This window comes from Anopheles nili, chromosome 3 (assembly GCF_943737925.1).
Source record: "Anopheles nili chromosome 3, idAnoNiliSN_F5_01, whole genome shotgun sequence".
Taxonomy (NCBI): Eukaryota; Metazoa; Arthropoda; class Insecta; order Diptera; family Culicidae; genus Anopheles; species Anopheles nili.
In genome coordinates this window covers 30542388-30568577 of record NC_071292.1, presented here as the reverse complement: position 1 = coordinate 30568577, position 26190 = coordinate 30542388, and the positions used below count along the sequence as shown (strand labels likewise).

General features: G+C 44.0%; 1 protein-coding gene across 1 annotated transcript in view; it reads right to left on the bottom strand.

The window, feature by feature from the left end:
• Window positions 1–3067: 3067 nt before the first annotated feature.
• Window positions 3068–26190, bottom strand: part of LOC128727441 (lachesin-like) — a 46117-nt gene continuing 22994 nt past the window's right edge. The window contains exons 6-10 of the mRNA XM_053821356.1: window positions 13977–14127; window positions 13731–13873; window positions 3703–3864; window positions 3340–3444; window positions 3068–3150 (exon numbers count right to left, since the gene is read on the bottom strand). Of these exons, the coding sequence (XP_053677331.1) occupies window positions 3068–3150; window positions 3340–3444; window positions 3703–3864; window positions 13731–13873; window positions 13977–14127 (644 nt within the window). The remainder of the gene's footprint in view (window positions 3151–3339; window positions 3445–3702; window positions 3865–13730; window positions 13874–13976; window positions 14128–26190) is intronic.

Here is a 26190-nt window from a genome sequence, read left to right as displayed (position 1 = left end):
TACTGGTCACATTATTAGCTCAACGACATAGCGTTTCGGATATTTATCGCATGCATGCAAAACACGTAGCAGTCATTGTAGATAGCCGTATTTTACTCAAAGCTTGAATTGGTTTGTGTTTTTATTTGATCAGATCTGTTTGATAGCAATGCTCTAATGATATCATTGTTTGACAAAGTAGAGCCTTTTTTTGTTGCTTTGGAACATGGGGTACTATTACAGAGATTTTTTCTTTACATTTTGCATACTATCAATATATCTTTTACCCCCGTTAGGGAACATTTAGCCGTTTAATTTTCTTTAGCACATTGAGTTCTCGTAAGTTGTTAAATAGTAACTGTACAAACAATACTTGTGCCATTTGTTTGTTTGTTTGTTTTTTTTTAAGTCAAACTCAAGTTATTAGCTACTATGGTCCTACCGTAGGCTCTTATCTTGGTTTACATACACCGTAGGTTAAATTCATGTTGTACGTATATCTCGTTGTTGGACTTAACTGTCGCTCGCTAGCGGTAACGCCGTCGGTCACTAAAATGTCTTTTTGTCCATATTAACACACGCCAAATAGTTAGTTTGCTCCACTCCGCCGAAGATCACTACCCCGATTGAATGAGATTATTTATACAATTCTCCTAAGATTCCAGAATTTTGGTTCGCTACAGCCACTTACAGTCTAACAACGTAACAATTAAAAGTGACGACCACCGAAGCGTTGCAACGTTCAAACCATCTTTGAAAAAGCCTGCGTTAGCGCATCAGGCGCATTTTGGCACAGTGTCAGGATGCGTTTGCACATCTCTCTCTCTCTCTCTCTCTCTATATTTCTCTCTGACGCGAGGCTATGATTATGATTGTTTTGTAATTGTAAGCAATTCTGTGCAAGTCATACAAACTCGGTTGGTCTTCGTTTCGAACGAATGTCCACATGCAATCATGCCTAGCTTTGTGTCTAATTTTTTTCTTCCTCTCTCTCTGACCTTTAGCATACTTTGTTACTGGGTTAATTGCGAAACGAAATCATCTTGTAATGGGGTCGTTTATTTTTTATTTTTCATATTTTTAATTTCTCTAAGATTATGCTCAAAAGATTCCGCGGACAAAACATGGAACGAATCGGTCCCTCGTAGTTGTGGAAATTTTTGCTATCAAGCAGAAAACGAAGAAGCAAAACAAAAAAAATACGAACCAAGTTCCCTTCTGAACATGACGGTTTTCCGAGCATCTCAAAAACCGCGCCGTGCAAAAGTTTTCCGTTCGCAAAAGTTCGCGCCCACGAATGGGCGAATGGTGCAGGGATGATTTAGCACCGCACAACTGAAGAAACCGGGGCATTAGTTTTGGGGACCAGCTTTTTTTTTCCTTTCCCCAAACTCGTTTGTGTGCGTGTGTTGGGGGAGGAGAAATCGGAGGCCAAATTGTGGTCGACAATCGCAGCGCATTTGCAAAAAGAAATCCAATTATCGTCCAACGAGTAATTTCGGCTGCACCATTTGGAAGCGCCGCGAAGCATGAGCCGAAGGGCTTCGCATGGAATGGAAATCACATTCAATTTGTTTCACAAGTGCATTTACGGGAAGGAAAACTTAGCTGGCGCCCAAAACGAAAACTGGGCCGATAGACGGATTCCGTGCGTTTTTATACGAAGCTCAAGAGGAATAATGTGCGGTGAATGGTGCGTTTTCGTTTTCTTTTCTATTCTATTCGAAGTCAAACGTATTGTGAGGTTTTTTGGCACAACTCAATTTAACAACAATTATGCTACTGGAGGTCTTTATGGGATTGAATGTCGGTACAACAGGAGAGCGCGCAGTATACAAAACGATGTTCATCATGAATACTATAAACTACATTTTCTCTCTAACAGTAGGTGATCATCATCATCATCATCATCATCATCGTCACCGTCACCTTCACGGTCACTGATATGTGGGCATAAATATGGTTTTCGAGTGCGTTTTTACTACTCATTTTTTTGTTATTCACTGGGGTGGTTAAATAAGCCGCTAGGAGTATGCACATTCATAGCTCACCGTTTGCCACTAGAGCATATATAGATCAGGATCGCGAATAAAATATTATGTCTAAACGTCTTCGCCATTTTCCCTGACGCAAGTGAGCCGGCGTGTTGTTGATGGGTTTTTCGAATGTCCCTCTCTCGCTTGGAGATCGTGGCTTCGAGCTTTCGCTCGCGAACAATTTTAACCTACTCAAGGTGATTAGTTGTGAGTTGAGGAACTCGCCAACACTCGCCTGCAACGACTACTCCGCGAAAAACAGAAGCAACCTCAACACTGAAACCGAAGGGAAAAACATAAGCTCAACAAGTTTTAGCTCGACCGCCAGACCTGCCGAGACCAATCGATGAGAGTTAAATGGGTTGCACCAATGGGCTGCTAATTGTGTGTTTGTGGGTACATTCTTGAAGCATTCCGCTGGGTTAGCTAAATCGCGTTCACTGTGCGCCTTCCAGCTTGGTATACACGTTGTTTGTTACGATGTGGGCTTCGTACACCTTCAGCCGTTCTGTCGAATGTAGGAATGTGGCGTACGCCAGTACTGCTGCAGTTGACAACTAAGATATGCTCGTAATCAGGACTGATTTTTTTCTCTTCTTAACCTGTCGTTCATTTCACCACCATCCAGATGGATTGTGCTGCTCGTTTGGCTATATGCTGCGCGTGTAAATGATTTCATTGATTCCTTCATTATAGTATAGTTGTATAATTAGTATATGTTTTCTTGTATATGTATATATATATATTTGTTATTAAGTATATATGTTTATAAACCCTGCATTCAGTTATACATGTTGAAATAGTTTCCTTTGTTGTGTTGGCTGCGAGTGCAACTGCTCTTGCTTTTGCAAACTAACTTCACTACGCTTATCAAACCCTTTAACCCCCTGCAACCATGCCAGTACACATTGTTTTCTATCACTTTGCTGTGCTATCGGTTTGTGGAGAGGAGCCTTTATGTTTCGCTTACGTTTGATGCGCTCCGTGCTTGAATTTACATTATAGCGCGCACCGGTGCAGCTTCCTTTACAGTATAAATTTTGATTTTCTAGTTACTGTAAGCTAAATCTTGCTAAAAATAGCAAACCTGTGCTAAAAACAATGGACAGAATATTGCGGGTAGTAGCTGTGGCACCTGTGGAATGATTGGGAAGCATAGAAGCACAGTTTGCATTATGTGGATGATTAAAATTCATTTATGGGTAGCGTAAAATCTACTCATAAACATATGTATTTAATACAGTAAACTGTTAAATGATGGGTTTGAAACGTGCACTTGCTAAACATCTTAAACACGGAAGGTTCCGTTTTATGAGGTGCTTACCTTGATTGTTCCGATTAGTTTCTGGTGGCCAATAAATGTGATTGGTATCGAAGGACTTTTGTTCCGAGCGATCGATTTCATTTAGATTGGAAGAGTACTTAGAGTCTGTATGAACCAGAAGAAGAAAAAACCACACCCATGTGAGAAAGATGCAGCGAGTTTAGTATTATTTTTTTGCCAGGCTTTAGAAAGCACATCGAGACCTCACATCGCAAATTAGGGTGAGATTTAATTCAATTACTCGCTCAACACCCTCAAGAACGCTTGAAACCCGGCAGGAATAAAAAAAACGCCAGAGAACGCAAGAGCCTACACCGACAAAGGCCTCCACTCCTAATGATGATACACTTTGCACATACTTACTTTTATCAACCGCGTGCACGGAATAGGAATTCGGATGCTGCTGACCGTGCTGGTGACCGTGCAGTCCTCCAGCGGTGGAATCATTCGTGTTCCGGTTGGCCCAGTGGTCGGCGTAGAATTCGGTCGTCGGCGGTCCGGGTGATGTCGTGGGTGGCGTGGATGCTGTGGGGACGTTAAGCGAACACACACACAAAAGGTTTGTGAGATGCGTGGCGTGCGCATGTGGGTGGAAGGATATGCCGAATAAAAAAGATAAATTGAACGGATGGAGAAAATACGCAACTTGTTGGTGTGCGGTGTCGGGAGTCAAGTGTAAAGGTATATTTCATCTGCTCAAGTACGGACCGTAAGATAGTGGTGGGTGCACTTGTGCGTTCCGGTTGGTCGTTTCGACCACTAGCGGTTTTTTGTTCGTTATTGAAAGTCCACTGGGAAAACTTGAGGCAACATATTGTGTTGCGCCATTGTTGTGCGTTGGTGTGGAAGCGGCCGCTCTCCAGGATCCTCTTCAATCCCTACCAATACTATTAGCGGGCAAGTGTGCTCGTTAGGGGCAAAAAGTTTTCGTATTTCGCATCTTGGCAGTGAAAGTGCTTTAAAATTGAGAGTTACGGAGCTAGACCGTTGGGCACGTGAAGAGTCGAGGAGTTTGAAGACATTTTGTCAACGGGTTTTTCAACTTAGAAGCGGAAAAACATCAATTACGAAAATGATGAGTTCGCAAGTTTGGGATGGATACAAATTTAATAAAAAATAGTGCATTAGGGAAATTGATTCAAATATTAGTGAATCATCTTAAAATGAGGAAAATATAATTACCAGCTCAAGCTCTACTTAAAGCTTTTAATTTTCACATTATATAGGTTCTATTCAGACGTTTATTAGAAATATTTTGTAAAGAGTGTTGAGGTTTGTTTTAAAACAATAAACACCACTTTATATTATTTTTATTATTTCTGTTTTGTAATGGGTTGTTTACAAACAGAAATTGATGATGATTGATGTTTGATAGAAAACCTTAACAAAGCAGGCCTTGATTAAACAAATGGTTGTTGGGCGTTATATCAAGAATAAGAAATTGATCGTACAGGATATGTTTTTATAAAAAATACTACAAAAACAAGCAATTTATCCCTCATAATATGTATAATAAGAAGTTTTATTTTTGTTGAGCTAAGCTTGAAATGTTAAGTAGCTTTCGTATGCGGTTCGTTTGCTCAGAGATTTTGCGTTGTTGAAATGCACAAGTCAGTGATACAACCGTTGTGCGCTTTGCTCGAGCCCTACAAACGGAAAGGGCCATTTTTTTGTTATACACCCGTACCCTGGCCATAACTGTATTACGAAGGTATTAGTGACGGGTCATTTCCTCTCTCTGCAGGTTATGCTGTCTCAGTGCCGGATTAGGTAGCATTATAATGTTTATTTTTTGCCCAAGACGCTGCGCTTTACAATGCGTTTGTGCGGGCCGAAGGAAAAATTTCAAAATTTGTGGACGAAACAGAGCGATCGTGAAATCGGAGGGATTTCCTACGGGCGCACCGAAACACGTTTTCCTCTCCAGCGAACGGGACAAAGTTCAGCGGAAATACAAATGATCCATCCATCCGTCCCGTACGCTTTGTCGGTGGTGGTAGCATCATTTGAATTTCCGCTTACGACGATATCCTGGTCCGGAGATTTGTTACGGCTCACCGGTATGATATCTTATTTTATTTATGATTGGTTTTTGGGGAGGCTACAGCGAAGTATTTGCCAATGCTTGCTGGTTGTTTTTTTTTTTTTTGGGATTCATTTCTTGTCTCTCCCTCCGTAGGTGGGTGGGTGAGTTTTGGGGTGGAATTTTAAAATAACTTCTACTCCAGTCAAGACGATACTCCAGCCACGAATAGCGCTCATTTCGCGGATCCGCTCTAGGTACAGTGGTACGAATTTTCGCGGGACCCAAGCGTGTTAGATAATTTGTAGCGCCAGTGTCAACGCCCATCAATAGCGACGAAAGCAGCGAAAACGCCAAACGCCGGTAGTGTGGGAACGGTTCAATTATTTTGCCATTTTCGCTAATAAATCAGCCACCGGTGACTTGCCGCTTTCTTAGTGCGATTTGACACTGTCTCGAAAAAATGCTGGCTCTCGCAGCAACTGTCGCAATAGCACGGTGATGATGACGATGACGAGGCTGATAATGGGTGCCATCTCTTTGGCGATGGTCTAGTAATACGGTGCGCTAGTTCACCTTGTTCCCGCGGCATGTGCGGCATTCGAATTCGTGCTTTTGCGTCCATGGTCCATCTTCTTTCTTCTTCATTTTTTTTTGCCAACCACCCAACATTGCGTAAATCGCTCCCCTTATTTTCGGTTTTGCTGTTTCTTTTTGGCTCTCGGTTTGGTTAGTCTCACCTGCTTGGGGGTGAGTGGGTTGGTTGTGAAAAGCAAAGATGAAAATCCAACGCTTTCCCGTGCAGGATGGTGGTGCCTCAAAGAAAATCCTGACCGGAACTGAAGCTGCTCCGTGACAACGTCACCAACCACCCTACTCTAGGTTCAATGATCGTGCAAAGGTGGAGGAGGTTTCCCTTTTTTTTCATTTGCGAGGGTGAATGGATCTTTTTGGGTATTCGTTTCAAAATTACCCTCCCCCGGTGTAGTAAACGATGGAGGCGGGAGTGTGTTTCTTTCTTTTTTTGCTCACGCTCGCCATTCGTCTGTTCGCCACTCCCGGCAGTTTATCTGCCATCGTCACCCGTCCAGGGTGTGGATGTTTTCGGTGGAATATTTATAAGCCAAACCGAACCCACCGAGGCCGTGGCGCGGTTGGTTGCGCTGCTGAAAATGGATAGTCGAAAATGGAAAGGTACGCCGCACGCTCGATGCCGGGATGCTGCGTCCGGAATATAAATCAACTCAACCATCAAGATGTGACGGTGCCCGAGAGGTGTGTGTGTGTGTGTATGTGTGCTGGGAGCCGGTCGGAAGGATTCCCGGCAGGGGTAGATGCCTTTTTTTGCGGGTTAGTGTAAGCTTCCGCTAATCGCTTCTCCGCGCTCGTGGTTCGTTTGATTGGTGGCCTTATGAGCTCTGACGTGCCATTTACGGTGTAAAGGTTTAGTTGTCAACCGGTAACAGCTCAGGAGGTGTTATAGGTGGTGGAAGTTTTTACTGTTCCATTGGAAATGTTTCCTTTTCATCTCTCGATCACATGTAATAGTGTTTTGTGTTCGTATTTACACGTCTATTTTATGAAGCTTATGTATGAGTTCTATCGGATAGATAGATTATATAATTAAACTGAAACTGATATGATCGGAAATTGGTGCCCGGTTAAGATGAAAAAGGTAAAATGAAGTCAGTAGTTTCTTGAAGTAAGTTCTTCTACCTATATTTTTTAACGATTCATTTATAAACTGGCATTCTCTCTAGGCGGGTAGTCAGTACTTAAATACACCTTTGAAACATGGACTCCGTTCAAAGATCACAAACCTCCTTAACAGCGTTCAAGGGGAAGGTGCATTGAAGGATTTTTGCTCCTGCATATGTGAGGAAGGACTATGAAAGAGCAATCATAAGGACGTGCAATCGGAAAATGTTTCTATTTGTACGATAGCCTTACTGTTTCTTAGTGAATTAGACTCGCTAAAGCTTAAAGGCTTTGTCGGGTAATTAGAGTAGTATCGGCCTCTCCTGAAGGATGTAAAGTCCACTAAGCTGTTGTAGTATTTCATACATGAGTATGTATGCTTCATAAGACCAAATCTTGAGACTTACAAAAGAATCGTTAAATCCGTGATATCACATTAAGGGTATGAATGATATCAATTCTGGTGAAAACTGTTCGATCGTGCCTGAATTTCACTGGATGGTTGTTCATCCAAGGCGTGCCAGCGGTAAAAATTAATGTTTTTCTAAACAGATAGATGACAGGGTGGCTATCCGTTTTCGCAATGGCATATCCACCCGAAACGCTATCCTTCAGCCCGAGCAGCCCGAAGGTTCACCAACGGAAGGACTCCACGCAAGATGACGGCAAAAAAAAAACCTCAAGAAGGGTGGGAAAATCCGCAGCAATCAGCGTCAAAAGGACGACGGGTGCAGACTGGGTGTGCACGAAAAAACCCCAGAAAAGCAGACAGCTGTCGAAACGAGCGGGGATGGGTTCGAAATTATCGACGCCTTGACGTACTAGGGCGTGGGGCGGACTTATAAAAAGAAAAAAGAAAAAGAAAAGAGAAGATCAGATCGCCAGTGACAGCTTGCTGGTTGGAGTGAACTGAAATTATCCTTTCGTTCGTATTGTTGTTGAGCAGAGCGGCGAAAAAGGGATGATAGCTCGTGTTCCATTCACTTGTTTAGCATTTTTCTGCGTTTTTTGTTCGGCATCTTGGCGGTGGGGAGTTTTGGGGAACAATTTGAATGAGAAAAGAAAAATTGTACCCCTTTCGAGCATCTGTGCCTTACGGTGGCTTTTGACCGTAGCTCGAATTACGGCGTAGCTGGGAGATAAGCATCCGACTCAAAACGGCTCTCGTATCCTGTGCGCGTGTGGTGCAAACTTTTCCTCCACGTTTCGTGCTGGGAGCAATGAAAATATCGAAGTTTCTTCACCGCTTCCAAAGAGCGTAGTCCAGACGGGAGTAGCAACGTAAATGGTAGCTGTTATTAGATACTTGGACGTAGGCAATCAAGACCGAAAGTATCCTTACAAAAAAAAAAGCAAATGCATATGCTTTACGGCGTTTGGATGTTGGTTGTAGGAGATGATGAATTTCCGCTCGTAAAATGTTTAGCTTGTACGTAAATGTTCAGTGCTATGACCTTCATAAATCACGAAAGTTTTTTCCCCCGCAATTGCCATGGAATAGATAACAGATTGAGACAGCGGATTTTTAATGACAGTAAATGGAAAACAGCTTAGATTTTGTAGACTTTTAAATACCTCGTGTAGTGAATTTTATAAGGATTGCCGCTGTAAGATATATGGATTTTAAGATATATGGAGATATATGGATAAGAAATAATTTGATTATATTTTAGTAGGTTTAAATTTAGTAAATTTTCTTTTTTATTGTGTACTAAAAGTACTTTGATGAAATATAAGAACCTTACATTTGAATAAATTTCATCAAAGTACTTTTAATACACGATAGAGAAGAAATTTACTAAATTGAAAGCTATTAAAATACAATCAAATTATTTCTTCGAAGAATGAGAGAGATGTTGCTGTTGAATAAGATTAAACTATACGTTCTCTGCAGTCAGCTGTTTAAATCGAGCTGTGTATAACGATGTTTAATTGATGCTAAAACAATCAATATTTATCAAAATTCTGACAGTTATATCAAGAAAATGCGTCCGAATGAATGAGTCAACAACAAATATTGGACGTTCTTAGTTTGTAAATGTGATGGTTTTCTAAATTTTGTTCAATAAATAACATAGTTAAGGCCAGTTCAGGTGAGCCATATTTAATACATATAAGACACATATGTATCACATGGTTCGAAGGAAGACATTTAATGTAGTGCATGAACGATGATTCCCCGTAAGACGCTATTAGATGTTGACTACTTCCGGTTAACATCTTGTGCGCTCTCGAGAGACCGGAAGTTCCATCATATGCGTCATCATCACTGCAGCTTTACGCGTACGTCCATTGCCACACTGCTCGATGATAAATCTAGTAAACACTCAACGTGTAATACTGAGTGCGGTAGCGGTACTCGGTAGACACCACGGAATGTTCATAATAATCATATTACATCGTCTACGAACTCGAACGGCTCGTGGAAGCTGGAAGGATGCTATGTATGTTGATGGCGCATAGCGTTTACTAAAGGCTGCCGCGGTATACGCGATCCAACGCATTTAGCTGCGGGTGCGCTGGATTATGTTATGAGTAAAAATGTAATAAGCTCAATTAAATTGTACCACGCCAGCATGCTAGCTAACGGAGCAGCTTGGTTGTGTTATGATCTCGCAAGAAGCAGCGCGTTACGCGAGAGTTTGCACTCGTGTGGAGCTTGAGCTGGTAGTAAACGCTAAATACCCTCACAAAATCTGATAAAACCATGCTAAACCATGTGCACTAATAATTTGTTGTCTTGTTTCATTCTAAGAAGGATAGGGAAAAATCACGGTGCGCTTGTGTTATAGTTTTAATGACATATTTTCCATGTATAGCTTATAAACTCGAGTCTGCTCAATAAACAAACTTTTGATAAACGAACATTAGTAAAAGTTAAAATGGCTGCTACGATTTCATTCAAAAAGCACAAATGGGCCATAATTTCAAAAAATTGCATGTATTGTTAGACTAACTGGCCTTAAAGTGGCTTCAACACAGTATCATAAACCGTAATTTCCCCAGGCTGTGCGTTTAATTTACACATCTACTCATAAAAAATTACCATTCCAGCTTCGAAGCACACCCCTTAGCGTCTCTCAATTAATGGCTTTTCATATTTGATGACTAAATAACAATATGTTCATTAACATCCCGCCCCGTTCCGTGCGAAGCGAAGAAAACCTCCCGCCAAAAAGAAAAAAGCGGTCTCGAAAGGAAACTTGAAAAATCTCTCAATAGCGGAAGCATCTTTTGTCAATTCAATAGAGAACGCTCGCTGTGTGTGTGGGAGGTCGAGTAAGTCGAGGAGTGATAAATCATAAATAAAGCAGAGCGACGAAAAATGAAGTCGCGCAAGGAAGCGAGATAAAAAATTTAAGGATCGAGGCTGCGAAAGGCGTCACAACAGACTGGCCAACCCCAACGGCCGGAGGTATAAATTTCCGTGGGGATGTTTTTGGGCCGGTGGTCATCAGGAGCTTGGGCAAAGGTGCGCTTCTTGATTATGGGGCCTTAATGATGCAAAATAAGGTGTTCATTCGACCGTCAACGGCGCGGTTTGGCCATAAAAATTGGTTAGAAATGGTGTGGTGGTTTTTGTTGCCCAAAAAAAAGTGAAAAAAGGCAAAAGACATTTCTGATTTTCTAATCAAGAGTTCTCACCAACACACCGTGGTATTTGTCAAATTTGCAAAGCAATCGATCAGACCGGAAGTGGGTGCTTAAAATTGAGCTGACGTTAGTTTAATTTTCACGCCTGCTGGGTTGCTTTAAAGCAAAAAAAAAAGCCCCAAACCACGGAAGCACCACATCGCGCGCGGTTTCGCAATGAATACGAAGTTATGAATTATGTGCACTGTCACGTTCACGAAAGCATCGGAATTATGCTATCAATATGCCAATGGTATTTGCACGAAGCCAAGCGCCACCCTGTGCCAAGCGGAAGGTTTATGCAGGGAACGTTTGAGCCATTTTTCTTAAAACCTTGGCTTGGCCACCGCGATTTCTGGTTGGCCTGAAATTGCTCCCCCAACCAAACGGTGCTGCTACTTTATTCATGTCCTCCAGCGAGCGCGAGCGAGAAGATTGCGATTCCGTCACAGATTGCAGGTTCCTTCCCGGGGCACGGTGCAGCATACCGGAAGCCTGGGTAATGCGCTGGAAAAACATATTTTTATTGAAGCAAACAATGTGCCGCACAATGGTTGAATGAAATATGATTATTAAGAGTAATAATGGACCACCCAGACGACCACGATGACGACGCCAACGCCGCCGGAGACGATGGTGACTGCGATGATGATGATGATGATGATGATGATGGTGATTTTCGGGTACTTGTACGAACAGGCGGCTGAGGACGCCAGGGAAATGGATGGCCGCGTTGGAATAACTAAAGCACGCTTCGTTTGAATTCCGCTCGAAGGCCAACCCCTGGGGAGAAGGGTGCTTGCAAGGGGCCAGCCGGAGCAAGGGAATTTTCCACCACCCATTTTCCGAGCCAAGCAAATCAACGATAAAAAGGCCATCGGATGACATTCTCTCGAAGGTTTTCGCGGTTCGCCAGCGCCGCCGGCGGCATTGTCGAGGTTTCACAAACAATGACTTTCGGTGGGCACCTTTTACTTCTTCTCTCTTTTTTTTATTCGTTTGCCCGCACCGCACGATGTTTTCCTTTGCTTTTCATCCCCCCTCCTCCCCCAGGAGTGGGTGGCACTTTTTCTAAGGTACGCGGCAAGTTGCCCGCTTTGTTGAGAAGTTGTTTGCGAGCGCGAGTTTTAAATTATGTCGCCATAATTAATTGATGCCCCGTCCGAAATGGATTCGATGGCCGATGGCGTTGTGGCAGTGAGCGGAGGTGGAACAGGGTGATTTCCCCCCCATCGGAAGGTAATTATTTATGAATTTTCTACGTTTCGCCAACGGAGGTTTCGCGAAATGAAACGTGAGCAATCATTTAGAAAAGTTTAGCACGGATGATGGTATGAATTTGAGCCGGCTAGTTAATAACTTAGCTGTAGGCCTTCACTCTTGAGCAGTAGGCCTTGATTTTTGTTTGCATTTAAAATGTTGAAATAAACATGTCAAAATTGTATTCACCTTTGCCAGCGTGAGTCAGTGGAAGATTTTTCTAATGCTAATGCGATAATGAAAACAACACATTGCTTAAAGCAACACGTCGTATCGGTAGCATAAAAGTGCACAAAAACCCAACTCACCAGCGGCGGCCGGGGTTGTCAAAAGCAAATTCCATTTTGTTTCCACGCTCGAACGCACTCGAAAGCAACCTGCCACTGCCGGGCAGGTTCACCTTTTCTAATGAATATGCACATGCAGCCCGGCTGCAGCTGAAAGCTAAGGTTTAAGCACTTGCTGTAAGATCTTTGATTCCGGCACCGGTGGCCACCCGGTGGCACAAATCACGCTCGCTCCGGCCGGTTTCGGCATATTTGGCCATAAATAATGATGTACCTTTCGCCGACTCCAGGTGCGTTCCGGCACCAGAAGTGTGCTGCAAACCCCCTAGCGACCTGGGGCAGCCTTTTGTGTTTTTGTGTTGAATAAATAATTACGCCTTTGCCGATGTGGCCAGGAAGCGCTGGCGCAGGCACACGGCAACGGGGTTTTTGATTGTTCTACCGGCCGTTGTGCCGGAGCCAGAAGGTGCGCGTGTCAGAGGGAAGAAGATAATCTAAAGGCTTCGCAGAACACCCGGAAGAAGCCAGAAGGTGTGCTGTTGCACTCGGTGAATCTGGAGTTGACTTGAGCTCTTCCTTGTGGCCCTTGCAAGCATTGCTTTAGGCTCTTGCTTCGAATGGAGCATTCTTCCGGGTGAGATTCATTTAAGAAAACGTTTTCAAAGATTCAAACCACAAAACCATCCCCGTGTATCCGAGGGGTGGGTTGATTTTTCACCGGGAAAATTCGTGCCGCTTCGGAACGGTTTGCATCTGCCGTCGGACGTCGAACGCGACCGATGGCGTTGCGTTGCCGGCAAAAGCGATGGGAAGCGAAACTTAATGAAAACAATCTTCGATAATGGTTCGGTGGCGTTTCCTCACGGCACCACGGAACCCGCTCTTACACACAAACTGCACTCAACCGAAAGATGTCGGGATCTGGGCGCTGGGATTCGTCGGAATGCATTTCATAAAACATAATAGCTTCCATTATTGTGCGCTCAATGACAGGTGTTCGGTGCGGCCCCGTTGCTGGCCGGCTGCCATTGAGTTCAAGTTTTAATTTATGATTTAATAAGTGTAATTAAAACTGTCAGCCAATAAACGGGGGTGTGATTTATGGTGCGGCTCCAGCTCAACATGCAACAATGCATCCGGGGGGGTGCGTTTGGGGTTGGTTTCGGGACCAAAGGTAGAGCGTCGAGTACGGGACCGTTGTGACGTTAAGCATTCGCAGAAATGTTAGGTTATGTTCTCGCAAAGACTGTGTTGGGATTTCTAGAGTAGCTGCCAAGGCAATATGTGGTTGGTTTGTGCGTTTTGAAAGCTGAACGTATGCTCCGCTGAGACGCTTGACAACAAACGAAAACGTGATACGAAACCGTGACTCGCTAAAACACGTGTACCGCTTACGAATTTAGTGCTTAGGACGTTTTGTATGGTTTCGCAAATAAATGCCACGCGAGTTCACGCGCGTGTTGTTAGCCTGCGGTGCGCAATCTACTCACTGTAAAGTCTAATTGTTCCGTCCGTTTCGCCGCGCGGATTCTTGGCGACACACTTGTACGTCCCATAGTCCGTCTGCTGAATGTTGTAGATATGCAGGAGCATGTGCGTCTTGTAGACGGGCATTCCGACGTCAGATTCGGTCCTGGCAAGCGGTGAGATGAGAAAGATAACGAGGCACATTTGCTTGTGTGAGATGAGTGGTGTCGTACAAACCGCTGAGTTTCGTATTCGCAGCCGTTGATTACCTGTACTTCTTGGAGTCATGAATCATGTGTCCGTCATCCCGGGTCCAGTAGTTCAGTGACGTTGGGTGTGCCTCGGTGAAGCATTCCAGTGTCACGTTGAAGTACAGCGGTACTCCGACCAACTGATGCGGTATCCACAGCATCGGAGGAACTGCAAAAACACGTCGAGAATGAAGCAAAAAGTGAGGTTAAAAATAAATCAAGCAAAAGAGAAAATAGAAGAGAAAGAGCGAAGGAAGTGAGACTCCATTTTAATGATCTAAGGATGCCATGAATCATCGCTCATTGCGCTGTTGCTGATCGTTGTCCTGAGTTAAGGTGTATGCATTGCTGTGCCACTGACGGATTTGATTTGAAGGATTAAAAATGTTGGTGAAAAAGAATCACATGATTTTGATTTCTGAAAAACAAAAACAGTCGCGGCAGAAATTTGCTCACGTCCATCCAATACATCAAGCGGTGAAAAACAGAGCTTGGAGGTATTCATGTTTCATGTTTCAGGATATTCATACAATATCACTCATCCATGTTGTGCTTTATATGATTCTTTATTTTGATGAAACTGATAGCAAGTCTCTCAAATTGCGTGCAACTTTGCTGCGGGACGTGGGTTGATTTATCATCAAATTTGTCACGCCACGTTCACTGACTAGATCATAACGTTAATCAAGACTTGAACAAAGTTAGAACATGAATTTATATTTGCAAAAATGTTTGATATAAAATGATAAATGGATTTGCAAAATAAAATAAAATTAAATTAAATAAAGTTTCTAATTCGATTCAAGCGTAATTATATTATCTGCTAGTTCAAGTTGATGAGTTAGATTTTTTCTGTTTGTTCAAGTTGACGATTTATATAATTAAATAAAACTTATTTTAAAGACACGAAATATTCGTTGTAATGCATTGGAAAACAAACGTTGGTAGGTTTATTATTTGCCCAGGATAATTTAAACATAATAATAGACATCAAAATTTGAATTGATAACGCAAAAATGAGCATATCGAACATTAACACCTGATAAACACCGTCGCCGATACTCGATTTGATGACCTGTTAGTCATAAAACAAACAATGCGGAATAATGACACGTTTGAATGGCCTGTTAATGGGCCGCGTTTGACCTCGTAAATAAATAAAAGACCTCGCACTCTCAACCGACTGTTCGTGGTCGGGATAATTGCGTGTAATAAGGCGTGATGATTGATTAATTGTGCCTTCTGTGCTCTCGCTGGGCGCCGAATGCCGAATGTGTCAATTAGTAATCGAAGCGACCATCGTAACGGCGTGTTTCCGGTTCGTGCACCAGACAGCGTCAACATTTTTTCGCCAATTCACGTACAGCATTCGCTGTAAATGGGTCCTTTTCAATGCAACAATCTAGACCGTGCTCAGTGCAAACGCTTGCAAAAAGTCGTATGTACTGATCATCCGGTTGCCTAGGATACCGTTAATCATTCCGGGAACAAGAAGAAGAAGAAAAAAACCTCTCAAAATGAATCATCAGCTAGAAATATAGCACGCTTATGGAATGAACTTCCGGTGGAGATTTTTCCTGCTCGTGGTACAAATCGAGAAAAAAAGAGAAAAAAATAAATTTCCCGAATGAAAATTTTCTTTTTTCTCTCTCATTCTACCCCCGCCTTCTCATGAGCTTTCCCACGGAGCACCAGCTTTAGGGTCGAAACGTTCACCAACACGCTGGGGGCCGCGTTTCGGTAGTCGAATGAATGAATTTTTAATGCCATTCACGTATTTTATTACTTCCGAGCTGGAGCGGAGCGGGCGAGTTGTGAGCCCCACCGGGGGCTGTATGAAAAAAAATGGGGAAAAAAAAACCTTCTGCTACCAACACCGGCAACCCGTTTTTTACACCCCATTCTCTATGGGCTTCGCGCGTCGTGGGGACACTAGACTCCGAAACGAAGAGATGACAGTGTGTTCATGTAATACAGGGCCATGGGTGCTCCTGGGGCGCTGCGGTACATTGCTCATGCAGGAATAAAAAAAAAACATCCGATCTCCAAATAAAATCGGACAAAAAACGCGTTAAAGCATTCGGTTGGGTTTTATATTTCTAGCCACCGGATAGTCAGCGCGTTCTTTATGCTTAGCACCTTTACATTGGATTAGCACTTGAACATCATCAACTCGAGCGCATCGTCAGAGACGTGTTTCCGGTGGGAAATGCCAGTGGCTATACATAATTTAGAGTTTTCACATTATCACAGTTCTCTTTCCAAATCTTATCAAGTTAATTCCAAAGTGTAAATGGAGGTTGTATATCTGCTAATGCAAGTAGTATAATATTTTCGTTGCTGCAATTCGGTGCATTTTAGGAAAATGATTATTCATATATTGACCAGAAATGGCTTTGTTTGTTGTCTAAAGCGATTCCACCCTCTAAAGAGAGTCCATTTATGCCGCGAAATCTACTCGTTCATCTGTCGCGTGACGATTCGCTTCCCCATTTATCCGTAGCTATGACTCCAAAACGGATACTCGCCAGCAAATGAGTAGAATCGACAGACAAACGGCACTAAAACGTTCCACCGTGGGCCGATATTTGTTTAGTGCTGCCGGAAAAAGGGGTTGATTGCCGAGAGCGCACAGATGGAAATTGAATTTAAATAAATCCTTCCAACCTGTGCCCCGGATTGCGGACTCCCTGTGGATGACTAACACCGACTGGGTCCGTTTTCCAACCGGCATTGGAAGGCAGTTAAGGGACGGTAGGAATTTGGTGAAATGTCAGGTACGTAGGGACATGGGCCGAAACCGTGTCTGGCTCGACGTCTGGCAGACGACCGTGAAGCGAAAGGTTAAAACCCGGGGTTTTTGAGTGGCTTTGGAGCTGAACTGATATGGTTGAATTGATTGGAATGTTAATAGTCGGTCGTCTCCAGTGTGTACTGATCCTGCAGTTGAATCATTGATTTGCGATGATTAGGTACTGAGTAGAAAAAAAAGTAACTGCTCTCCTTTGGGATAGAAGTATAAAATCTCGAACGTGGGAAACCCGGTAGATCGAGGGGGTCCGGAAAGGATTTGTTAAGGTTCGAGAATGTTTCGTTAAAACAATACCATAAATTTTATAGCCCGCTTGAAGGTTTAGAAAGACAAAGGGAGAAAAAAGGATTTAAATATACCGATTGAGATCCCTTTAACGATTATTCAGATTAGATTGTAGCGGTTAAGTATAAATAATAACATTTTGAAAAAGTTTGTTTCTTATATGGATTTAATCTTCTACATTTTTTCTCCCATACTTCTAGCATCGATCATACTTTGCGATCGAATCGATATGCGGCTTTCTTCAAACAATCAACTGATGATAAAGCGCTTGAAACGCACTATTTAGCGTAAACATGGTGACACTTAACGGCTTACTACGACGTTGAGAGAGTGCATTTTTTGTTGTCGTTGAATGAGCTAAAAGGGTGCAACCGTTTCATCTAAACGGTCGCCTGGCGTATGCATAAAAAAAAACAGGGTGTCTTAGGCTGTGTTGTATAATCGCATTTTGTCACTTTGCAACATGGTTTGCATGCACGCTTGCCAAGGCTCATCGGACGTTGCGAACGCCAACTCGAGTGGGCGTAGTTTTTGTTCCATTCAGTCGAAAGTGTGCGATGAAAAGCGACCCTTGGCCATGAAACGCTTGCCAAGGGGTTGGATTAGTTTTGGGAGGAGAAAAGTACGCTGAAAAAACTGTAATACGTGCTGAAATTTTCGATCGTCCTGAGCTGGCGCGATGTGTGGTGAAATGTGGTTGTAGTTGTCCTGGCGAAATGTCCTTTTTCCCCATTCGTTGTAAAGCCCTGAATAATTTTAGCATACGTTTTTAAGGTATTATTTTTTGTTTTTTTTTTAGATATTAGTTTCCGAATGATGTCTCGTTATTGAATTAAAAATTAGTTATTTTTTACTTCAACCTTTTTGATAGAATTCTCACTTAAATGCAATTTATTTGTTTGGTATACTTTATTTTCAATTTGTGTATGCAATTTAAGTTTGTAAAATACATAAAATCAAATCTACATCCTCGTTGAAGCTCCCATTTGCCACTCACTGTAGATGGGGCGGGAAAAATTAAAACCATGCTGTTGCTAGCTGAAAATAAACGCGTTGACCACCGTCAACGGTGGTAACACCACAAACGCCATTTGGTTGCAACATTCGCTGCGAGTTCGCCGAATCAGACGTGGTGTTGTGTGCTGCCCTATAAAGCATTCCTTTCAAAGGGCGCCACGGTTCCAGCACTCGTTGCACAATCGATGGAAGCATGTTGCCCTTCATAGGCCGCTAGCTCAGGCTAGCTCTTGCTAGGTGAGGCTTAGTCCTGACAGCGAAACCGACCGAAACGCGCAACGATTGCGATGGGTGGGCTATTTTTCGCGTAAACCTCACCCACACCCGCACACACAACGATAGATGGATCACTCGATACGGAAACAGGTGCGTTGGATGGCTCCTCGTTCGCCACCAGTACTTCCGGAACCGGCGGGATCGTCACTCGAGCGTTGGCATTCATCGACCGACACTTTTCAACGGTATGCGACCGCAGAACGCCGGGACGCCAGGACGTCATGGTATGAGATTTTCACCACCCCCCAAAACGGCTGGTTCGGGCGATCAGATGAATGCTTCTCGCTAGGAATATGGCGTGGGTGTGTATGGGTGTGTGTGTAGAGCAACGCTTTTCCGAGCACCAGAACCCTCTGGGCGGAGAGATGCCACGAACGTGCCGGGACGGGCATCCGTTGAGTGCTTTAATGGCTTGTTGGCTTAAGGCTTGTTGAGAATTTTCGCAATGTACGACGGATAAATCAAGCTCCTTCATTCGTCATGCTGATGAGCCGTACACCGAAGGTGATGCGCTCATCGTCGAGTGCGAAAAGTGGGAAATAATCGGGATGTTGTGTGTTCTTTTTTTCCTTCTTTGCTTCCCGCTTACGGTGAAAATCCCCAAATGTGTGGCACGGTATTCAAATTTGGATTTGTGTTCCTTCGTCGATTGGCGTGGGGGAGGCTCAAGATGAAATCGCATGTATTGTTTATTGAAGTGAGGTGCTTTAGGTGAGCCAGTTGTTGTTTGGAATCAAAGCCATTTGTTGGAGATGTGCATTCAACGTGCTTCTGTAGCTGTTCTATTTGTAGCTCTTATGCATGCTTTTTCATGCTGATTTGCATAAGTTTTCTGTTATAAAAATGGCTCTCTTTTAATCATTAAATCGGACATCTTTTTTTTTCTTCTATCAACATATTCCTACAATAGCACTGAAATTAATCAAACGTGCAACGAATTTTGCGAAGCACAGAGAAGACTTCAAACGACCAGCAAATATTAATGCACGTTCATCCTGCATTTCGAGGGGCCTCTTTTCAACTGGCGCACTTTCAATCAGCTGCCCGGCAAATGGCGTAGACGAAATTTAAAGTAAAATGTTGTACAAGATTCCAAGCTGGGGAGGCTTTCGATTTTTTTTCTTTTTTTGGTTGCACTCATTTCCATTTTCTAATATTTTTGTCTCGTTCTCCCGCACATTACCATTCGTTTGCGCTGGCTTACAGCAACATAAGTACATGCAATTTCTGAACCAGGCTTGCCCTTTGCTTTTTTTATTTCCACGTTTGCGCGTAACGATTGGTGTTAAAAAAGAACTCACCCCACCAAGGGAGTAGCACAGCTTGCCAAATACTGCGAAACTTCAAAAATCAACGGCTCCTTCAGATCCCAGATCCGCTTTGCCAGGCGGGGGCGAAGGAAAGCATGTTCATAAATATTTTATTGCTTCCTTGCGTCAGCCTCGTCCCAAGCGCGACCCAAGAGCCACGGAAGAAATTGCGAGAATCTCGCTCCTCGTTCAATCCCAGCGCGAGATGTGTAGGATTTTCCGACCACGCTGTCCGACAACCACAGCTTGGGCAAATAGGATCGCTTGAAAAGTTGTCTGTTTTTTTTTTTCGCTGCTTCTGTTGCCTTCATTTCTTATTCCCCCCTGTAGTACGGGAGAAAAAACTTCATCCTTGCCGCGATGGGTTGTGCAGCATGATGGTTGTGTTTTCTCTTTTGATGGGAATTCAATTTGTTGGGCGTGATGACGGCGATGCAGAGGAGTGCGCTCTAAGACGCCGCACGGTCTTGCAACCGAGTTGCCAGAGGCTTTCGTGTAAGGACTCGTTTGACGAGTGTCTCAAGGCCGACGTCGGGATGTGAAAAGCGTGTGTTACGAGCCCCCTGGGGAGGGTCATCAAATCAGTGGAGAGAACCGGGAACCACTCGATGAATCCATCCCCCGAAAAACCTTCGTTATCATTCTGGGCCGAGTGGACGCGAGTCCTTCGGCCTGATCTGGGACCGTTTACGACGGCGAAGACACTTTAAGTGGCCACATCATCAACACTTTACGGTTCGGTTGCTGCGTTTCTGCGGTTTTGGATCGGGTAGGGTTGTAGGCTGGCCCTTGAACTGGGTCCCCCGTTGAATTTGTGGTTTCGAGTGCTTAGAATGGGCGTCCCGCTTTATGGCATTATCAAATCGATGAGGATTGGATTTTCATGAGCCGCTCGGGGGCTATTGGATTGTCGCCTAATTGCGAGCGGCGGATAGTCGTGTTCGGACGATTTGGCCCATTTCAAGACGTTCAAATTAAAAGAAGGTCCCCTCGCTGCTTTTTGCGCCGGAAAACGGTTCCCGAAATTATGCGCAAACTAGGTTAAAGGTATGATGCCGCCCGGTGGAAGGTCTTGAAACGGAAATGAAACAATGGAGGCTTCAATTATGCGCGCACAAAAACAGACTAATGGAAACGGATGCCTTGAAGCGTCCGTTAGAAATCTCATCGTTTTGCCCGCGAACCATTGAAACGTAACGGCCGAGCCGCGATGACATGGCGATGTGGAGCTGTTTGAAGGAGGGTGAACAAAAAGAAAAAAAAACAAAGCTACAACAACCCAGCGGCAGCTGAGAAGAATAAGTCGAATGAAACATAAAATAGCTCTTCTGCATCGCGAGCGGGAACGGTGGCAAGATATGCCGTGCCTGGAACCGGAAGGTATAAAGCGTGATTTTTCCGCGATTTCGTCTGTTTGGAAACTTAATTTCATTTCTGCTGCGAAATGCCTTCCGGAAATGGGAAACTTTTAGCATAATTGGAGTTTTATGCCGAGTGCCACTTATTTCATTTAGAATGTTTTACGAACAATCGCTACTGGGTTTTTGTTTCTGCCCCCTTTTGTTTTTTTGGGGGCGCCGTTTGCTGAGCGGTTCGGGCGGGGTTGGGAAGGGGATAAGAAAATGCATTCGAATGCAATGAAAAAACGGTGCTGTGAATATGAGATGCTACGAAAATAGAGGGAGCATTTCGGAAATACACCTGCGAAATGCGAGTTAATAATTCATTCATGCACTTAGGGGATATTTTTCGCACAATATTAGCTCATTTGAGGAACGAAATGTGTTCCAATTTTGATAAAACGATACATTTAACTGCATATTATGAAAAAAATGTAACAAATTGTATGCAATCTGAGCTATTTTAACGTAGTTTAAAGCAGCCAGCAGTTATATTCATGTTATGTTCTAATTTAAATTCAAGAGGGTGATCCTTCCACGTAGGAATGAATATTTGGCTACGTGAAAGATTTCAAGTCATAGAAAGCCTTTACAAAGCAGGCCTTAACCATAAAGTGGATGTTGAGTTGTTTAAGAAGAAGAAAAACAAGAAAAAGACGTATATATTCCATGTTTTGGTTCGAGTTATCGTATTAATCATCGCATTAAACATTAAACTTTCGCGAAAAATTCAGACATAGTGCTTTGGATATTTTGGGGCCATTTATGAAACAGGATGTTATACAGTTAGCAATGCGCTATTTATGTACTATAAATTTTACATTTGCGTACACATCATAGTATTAGCGGTTCAAGCCTACATTTAAAGTATCATATCAAATCATGTTTACATAATCTCGTAAAATCGATAGATATTTTTTTATCACGCCAACACGCTCATCGGATACAAAAAACTGATTTCATTCCAGCCCTCACGAACGCAAGTGCACCATCTTCACTAGTTAGTTACACTTTGCTTCTCAACACCGCAAAGGGCTTCTTAAATCTCGATCGCCCCCACACGGCAGGAAGCTGCAGATGTTATTCGAAGAAAATCTTCACCAACAGCAAAATCCACCCACAGCTTGCCCAGAGCTGGCTAAAGTTCGAAACGGTTTCGCAGTAAAAAATAAAGATTAAAGAATTTTCAACACTCATCGCCGCAAGTGAAGATTAAAGGAAACGCTCGGTCCACCTCACGGCGTGAGGCATCCACTTGTGGGGGGCTAACTTTTCGATCCTCGCAGCAGCTGGTCCGAAGGGCGAAGGCCTTTCCGGGTTCGGGGCGCGAAAAGCACGAAAGGTCGAGCAATCAGCGGATCGAGAGAGAGAGAGAGCGAGAAAGATGCTTTTATTTCAAGTAACACACAGTAACTTTCAGTAAAGGACGCAAGATGAATCAGACGGTACGGTAGGAAACTTCGCATCTAAATGCTAATATTGCCCGCTGCGTGTCACATCGGTGCCGGTTGTGGGCGGAAAAAAACGCACCAAACCCGAAACCACAAGACATTGACACCAAGCTGTCAGCGTGACAAGAGGCCACCGTACCTGAGGGAACCGATCCTGGAAGCACGGCGAAAGAAAGGAAGAAAAAATTCTTAATTTATATTCAATCATATTCCCAGGGAGCGCACGCCGTCCGTTCGGGTGTGACTTCCGGAAGTGAGCAAAGTTAGTTACGCCCGGAAGGACGGATACCGGCAGCTGATTTTCGGTGTGCTTGCTGCATAATTTGCTTTTAATAAAATTGTTAACAAACATAGACCGGAGCTGCCGATGACGGCGCTGCGCTGGTTGGTTCGCTGGGGACGCAGGACCGATTCGTGGTGTGAATGTGTTTAGCTTTCTGTCGCTTTGCCACCGGAAGGAAGGAAAACATAAACTACTCCTCGTGCGCGCTCCTTCCACGCCCTCGCCAGTCGCCTTTTGAGCGAGAGCGCTGGAAAATGGGTCGTATTCAAATTTGAACACACTGCCTTTTGGGTGGGATCTCGGGGTGGCGACCTTCGGGCTGTGCAACAGTTGGCTGGACGGGACGGGATCGTTTTGTTCGAGCGCCATAACTGTTTGCCAGGTCATGGCGTATTGCAATCGGGCGTCGAGTGCTATTGAACGGTTTCATCTGGTGTCCCTTTGGGATTGGTGAATGGAGACAGGATGGTTTGTTTGATTGCCTGCAGTGCGTCGGCAGTTGCGATTGGCTTTTGCTCACTTGTTGCTTGTTGGTTCGTGTGTTTACTCACGGATTTGCCCGATTTGGACGATGTAGATTGTCACCGGCGGCAACATAAACCCAGCGGTGCAGCATTTTCGGACCGGTTTATGGGCTTAAAGTGCCAATATTTGCTTACGATTTAGTGGATCAGTTCAAATCTCTCGCCGGGTGGGACAAGCTGCTACATTGTGAGTGTCCTTTAAAGTTTGTTGTCGCTGACGAGTGTTGGTGTACGAGTTGAGGTGATAAATATGTGTACGATAGTTGCATATTTGAAGAATAAACATTTATGTACAACAATGTGAATTTGGTAGTATCAATTACGTTTCGGTTTCAAAAGGGTTTGAAGGATTTTCTTTGGTTGGAATAATTATGATCTTTTGAGATGATTTTTAAGACGGAATTTGATAAAATGAAGCTCTTGAAACGTTATAGTGTATCAAAATTCAACACCACAAATTACAGGGCTAGTGAGTTGTTGATATTGCAGCTTTAACATATTTTATAAATTTGTATGCTTCATTAATTACCTTTTAATACTTGTAACGAAACCGTCGATCTATCAGATTAAAAAGTGAGGTTGAGTTGAATTTTATTTGCTTTGACATGCACAAAAGTAACAGCTCTGATTCATGCACTTTGCATAACGAGAAGAATTTGAATGTGTTGTCACATCTTTCCTCACGGTGGGATTTTTTTTGCCACGACGCTCTTTTGCGGTTGAATTCCCACACCATATTGATGGCTTTAAAACGAGTACTCGCGGTCCCATCCCAAGTACTTGCTAGTGCCCACAGAAAAGAGCCATTTATCATTCCACTTTATCGTTACCGATTGCGGGTTGTCACTTTCGATTGGTTTCATTTATGAACAGCAGCGGGAAGCGATTTTCTCTCTCTCTCTCTCTGAGGGCTTTTCTCACTCAGGAAAAAAAAGGGAAAGAAAGCACGAGTCAAGCAAAGCATTCACACAACACACAAACAAATGATTTTTATCGTCGGTCCATAAAACTGTTTGACAAAAATCCACTTTCAAGCTCCACAAGATGCTGCTGCTCAAGAGCTCGGTCGGGAAAGTCGCCACGCCGTTTTCCTCATCATAATCGAAAGCCACAGCCCGCTCGGGGTGGGTTGTTTCCTGACTTTTCCTTCACCCCAAAAAAAAAACGGGCTCACTCAACACGCTCCAGCGACACGTTGCGTTCGTGTGAAGCAACAAAAGCAGGAAAACGCGAACAACCCGGAACCACAAACCCCCCCATAATGCCCAAAGCCGACATAAAAACCGTCAACCAAAGTGGCAAAATCATGGTTATTGCGCCCGCCCGGTTCGTCCGCTCGAAGCGTGGAGAGTTTGCCTCGGCAACACTCTTTCTTTTTCGCCGGCATCGTCGTCGTCTTCTCCCCAGGATCGTGCTTTCGGTGGCAGAAGAAACACGGAGCCTGGCATCAGACTGGCGACATGTTTCGGTGGGATTTCTTCTGCCACTATAGTGCGTTCCTGGGAAGCGTTGAGTAGCGTCGTGCTGTCGGCATGTTGAAGCTAATCCAGATGTATAGGAACGGGCGCGTTCGGTCGCGTAGTTACGCCAGCAGGAACTGTCACGAAAGCTACCAGACGGCCATGGGAAGGTTAGCCATCCACCCGGCAGTCCTTTTCATCTCATGGATGGCGCTCCAACTTCTGCCGACTGTTTTTAAGTACATAAAATGTCATAATATATTTGCGCTCCGAGTTCGGGAGATTTCTCGCTCGTCGCAGATTTAACGCCGAGAACGCCCAGCCACAACCAGACACAGTCGGCATCCGGATAACGGATCGTGGCGGAAGAACCGAGACATACGAGGGTGGCCATGGCGTGCGAGTTTTGTATGTGACCGTAAACATAAACACGCTTCCGCTTTTCCGGCGCCTTACACGTGACACCGACCACCGGCGGAAGATGGCCCACTTGCCGGCGACTTTTCCGGGTTTTCCCGAGCCGCCCAAGAGGCGCTGACAGCACCGAGCTTGAGATGAAGTTATGACGGGTGGTAGACAAATATGAGTCAATTTTCGGTCCTGGAGTGGAGTGGCCGCCAGTGGGGTGGTGGGCTTTTCCGGTGGCAGAAAGAGTGCTTTGGATATTGTTTCGAGATTAGGGTAAAGTTTTGAATAATTGCCACAAACACTCGGTTGGAGGGCGTGATTAATCTGTTGAATGTATTAGAATGCCGCTGGAGCATGGCGTTCCAGTCGCATAATGGAAATCTAATTTACGTACCCTGCGTACGGTGATGGATTGGGGAGTTTTTCGGGGGTTGTGGTTTTAGCTCGAGCGTCTTAATGTGTGGCAGAAATGCAGTGAATAATTTGATAACCAAATAAAAGTTCCCTTTCGTGAGATGTTTGTGGTTATGTTATTTCACTCACTCACTGTAGAATGTCACCAGTGTGAGCAAAACAAATGTAATAAACGACGGTAATTTAGACGTTTAAAGTCATCTAGTGGGCTTTGAAATGTCTTATGTTTTTTCCGACCCATTGACAGTTCCACTAGTCACACCTGCAGCTTGTCAAATGGGTGAACAAAATCGTTCTCAGATTAGAATGTGGTACACTGTTTTTCTCTTTATAAGATCGATCGATCGGATCCATGCGGCCCGAGTTGATTATCGTTTTCTTTCTTTCCTTTCTATTCATTATCTCTTCAGATGTGCACCACAGCACTAACTAGGGATGTAATTAAGGGCACGGTTTGATTGGATTTGATTGCGGGCGAGCATTCCCGGTGATAATGAGCTCGTCTTCGCGCGAAGACGCCCTGGCGCTGGCGTGCCTAATGCCGAGTGCGTCAGAATCTTCTAATTAAATCAACTCCATCGCCGTCCGTGCG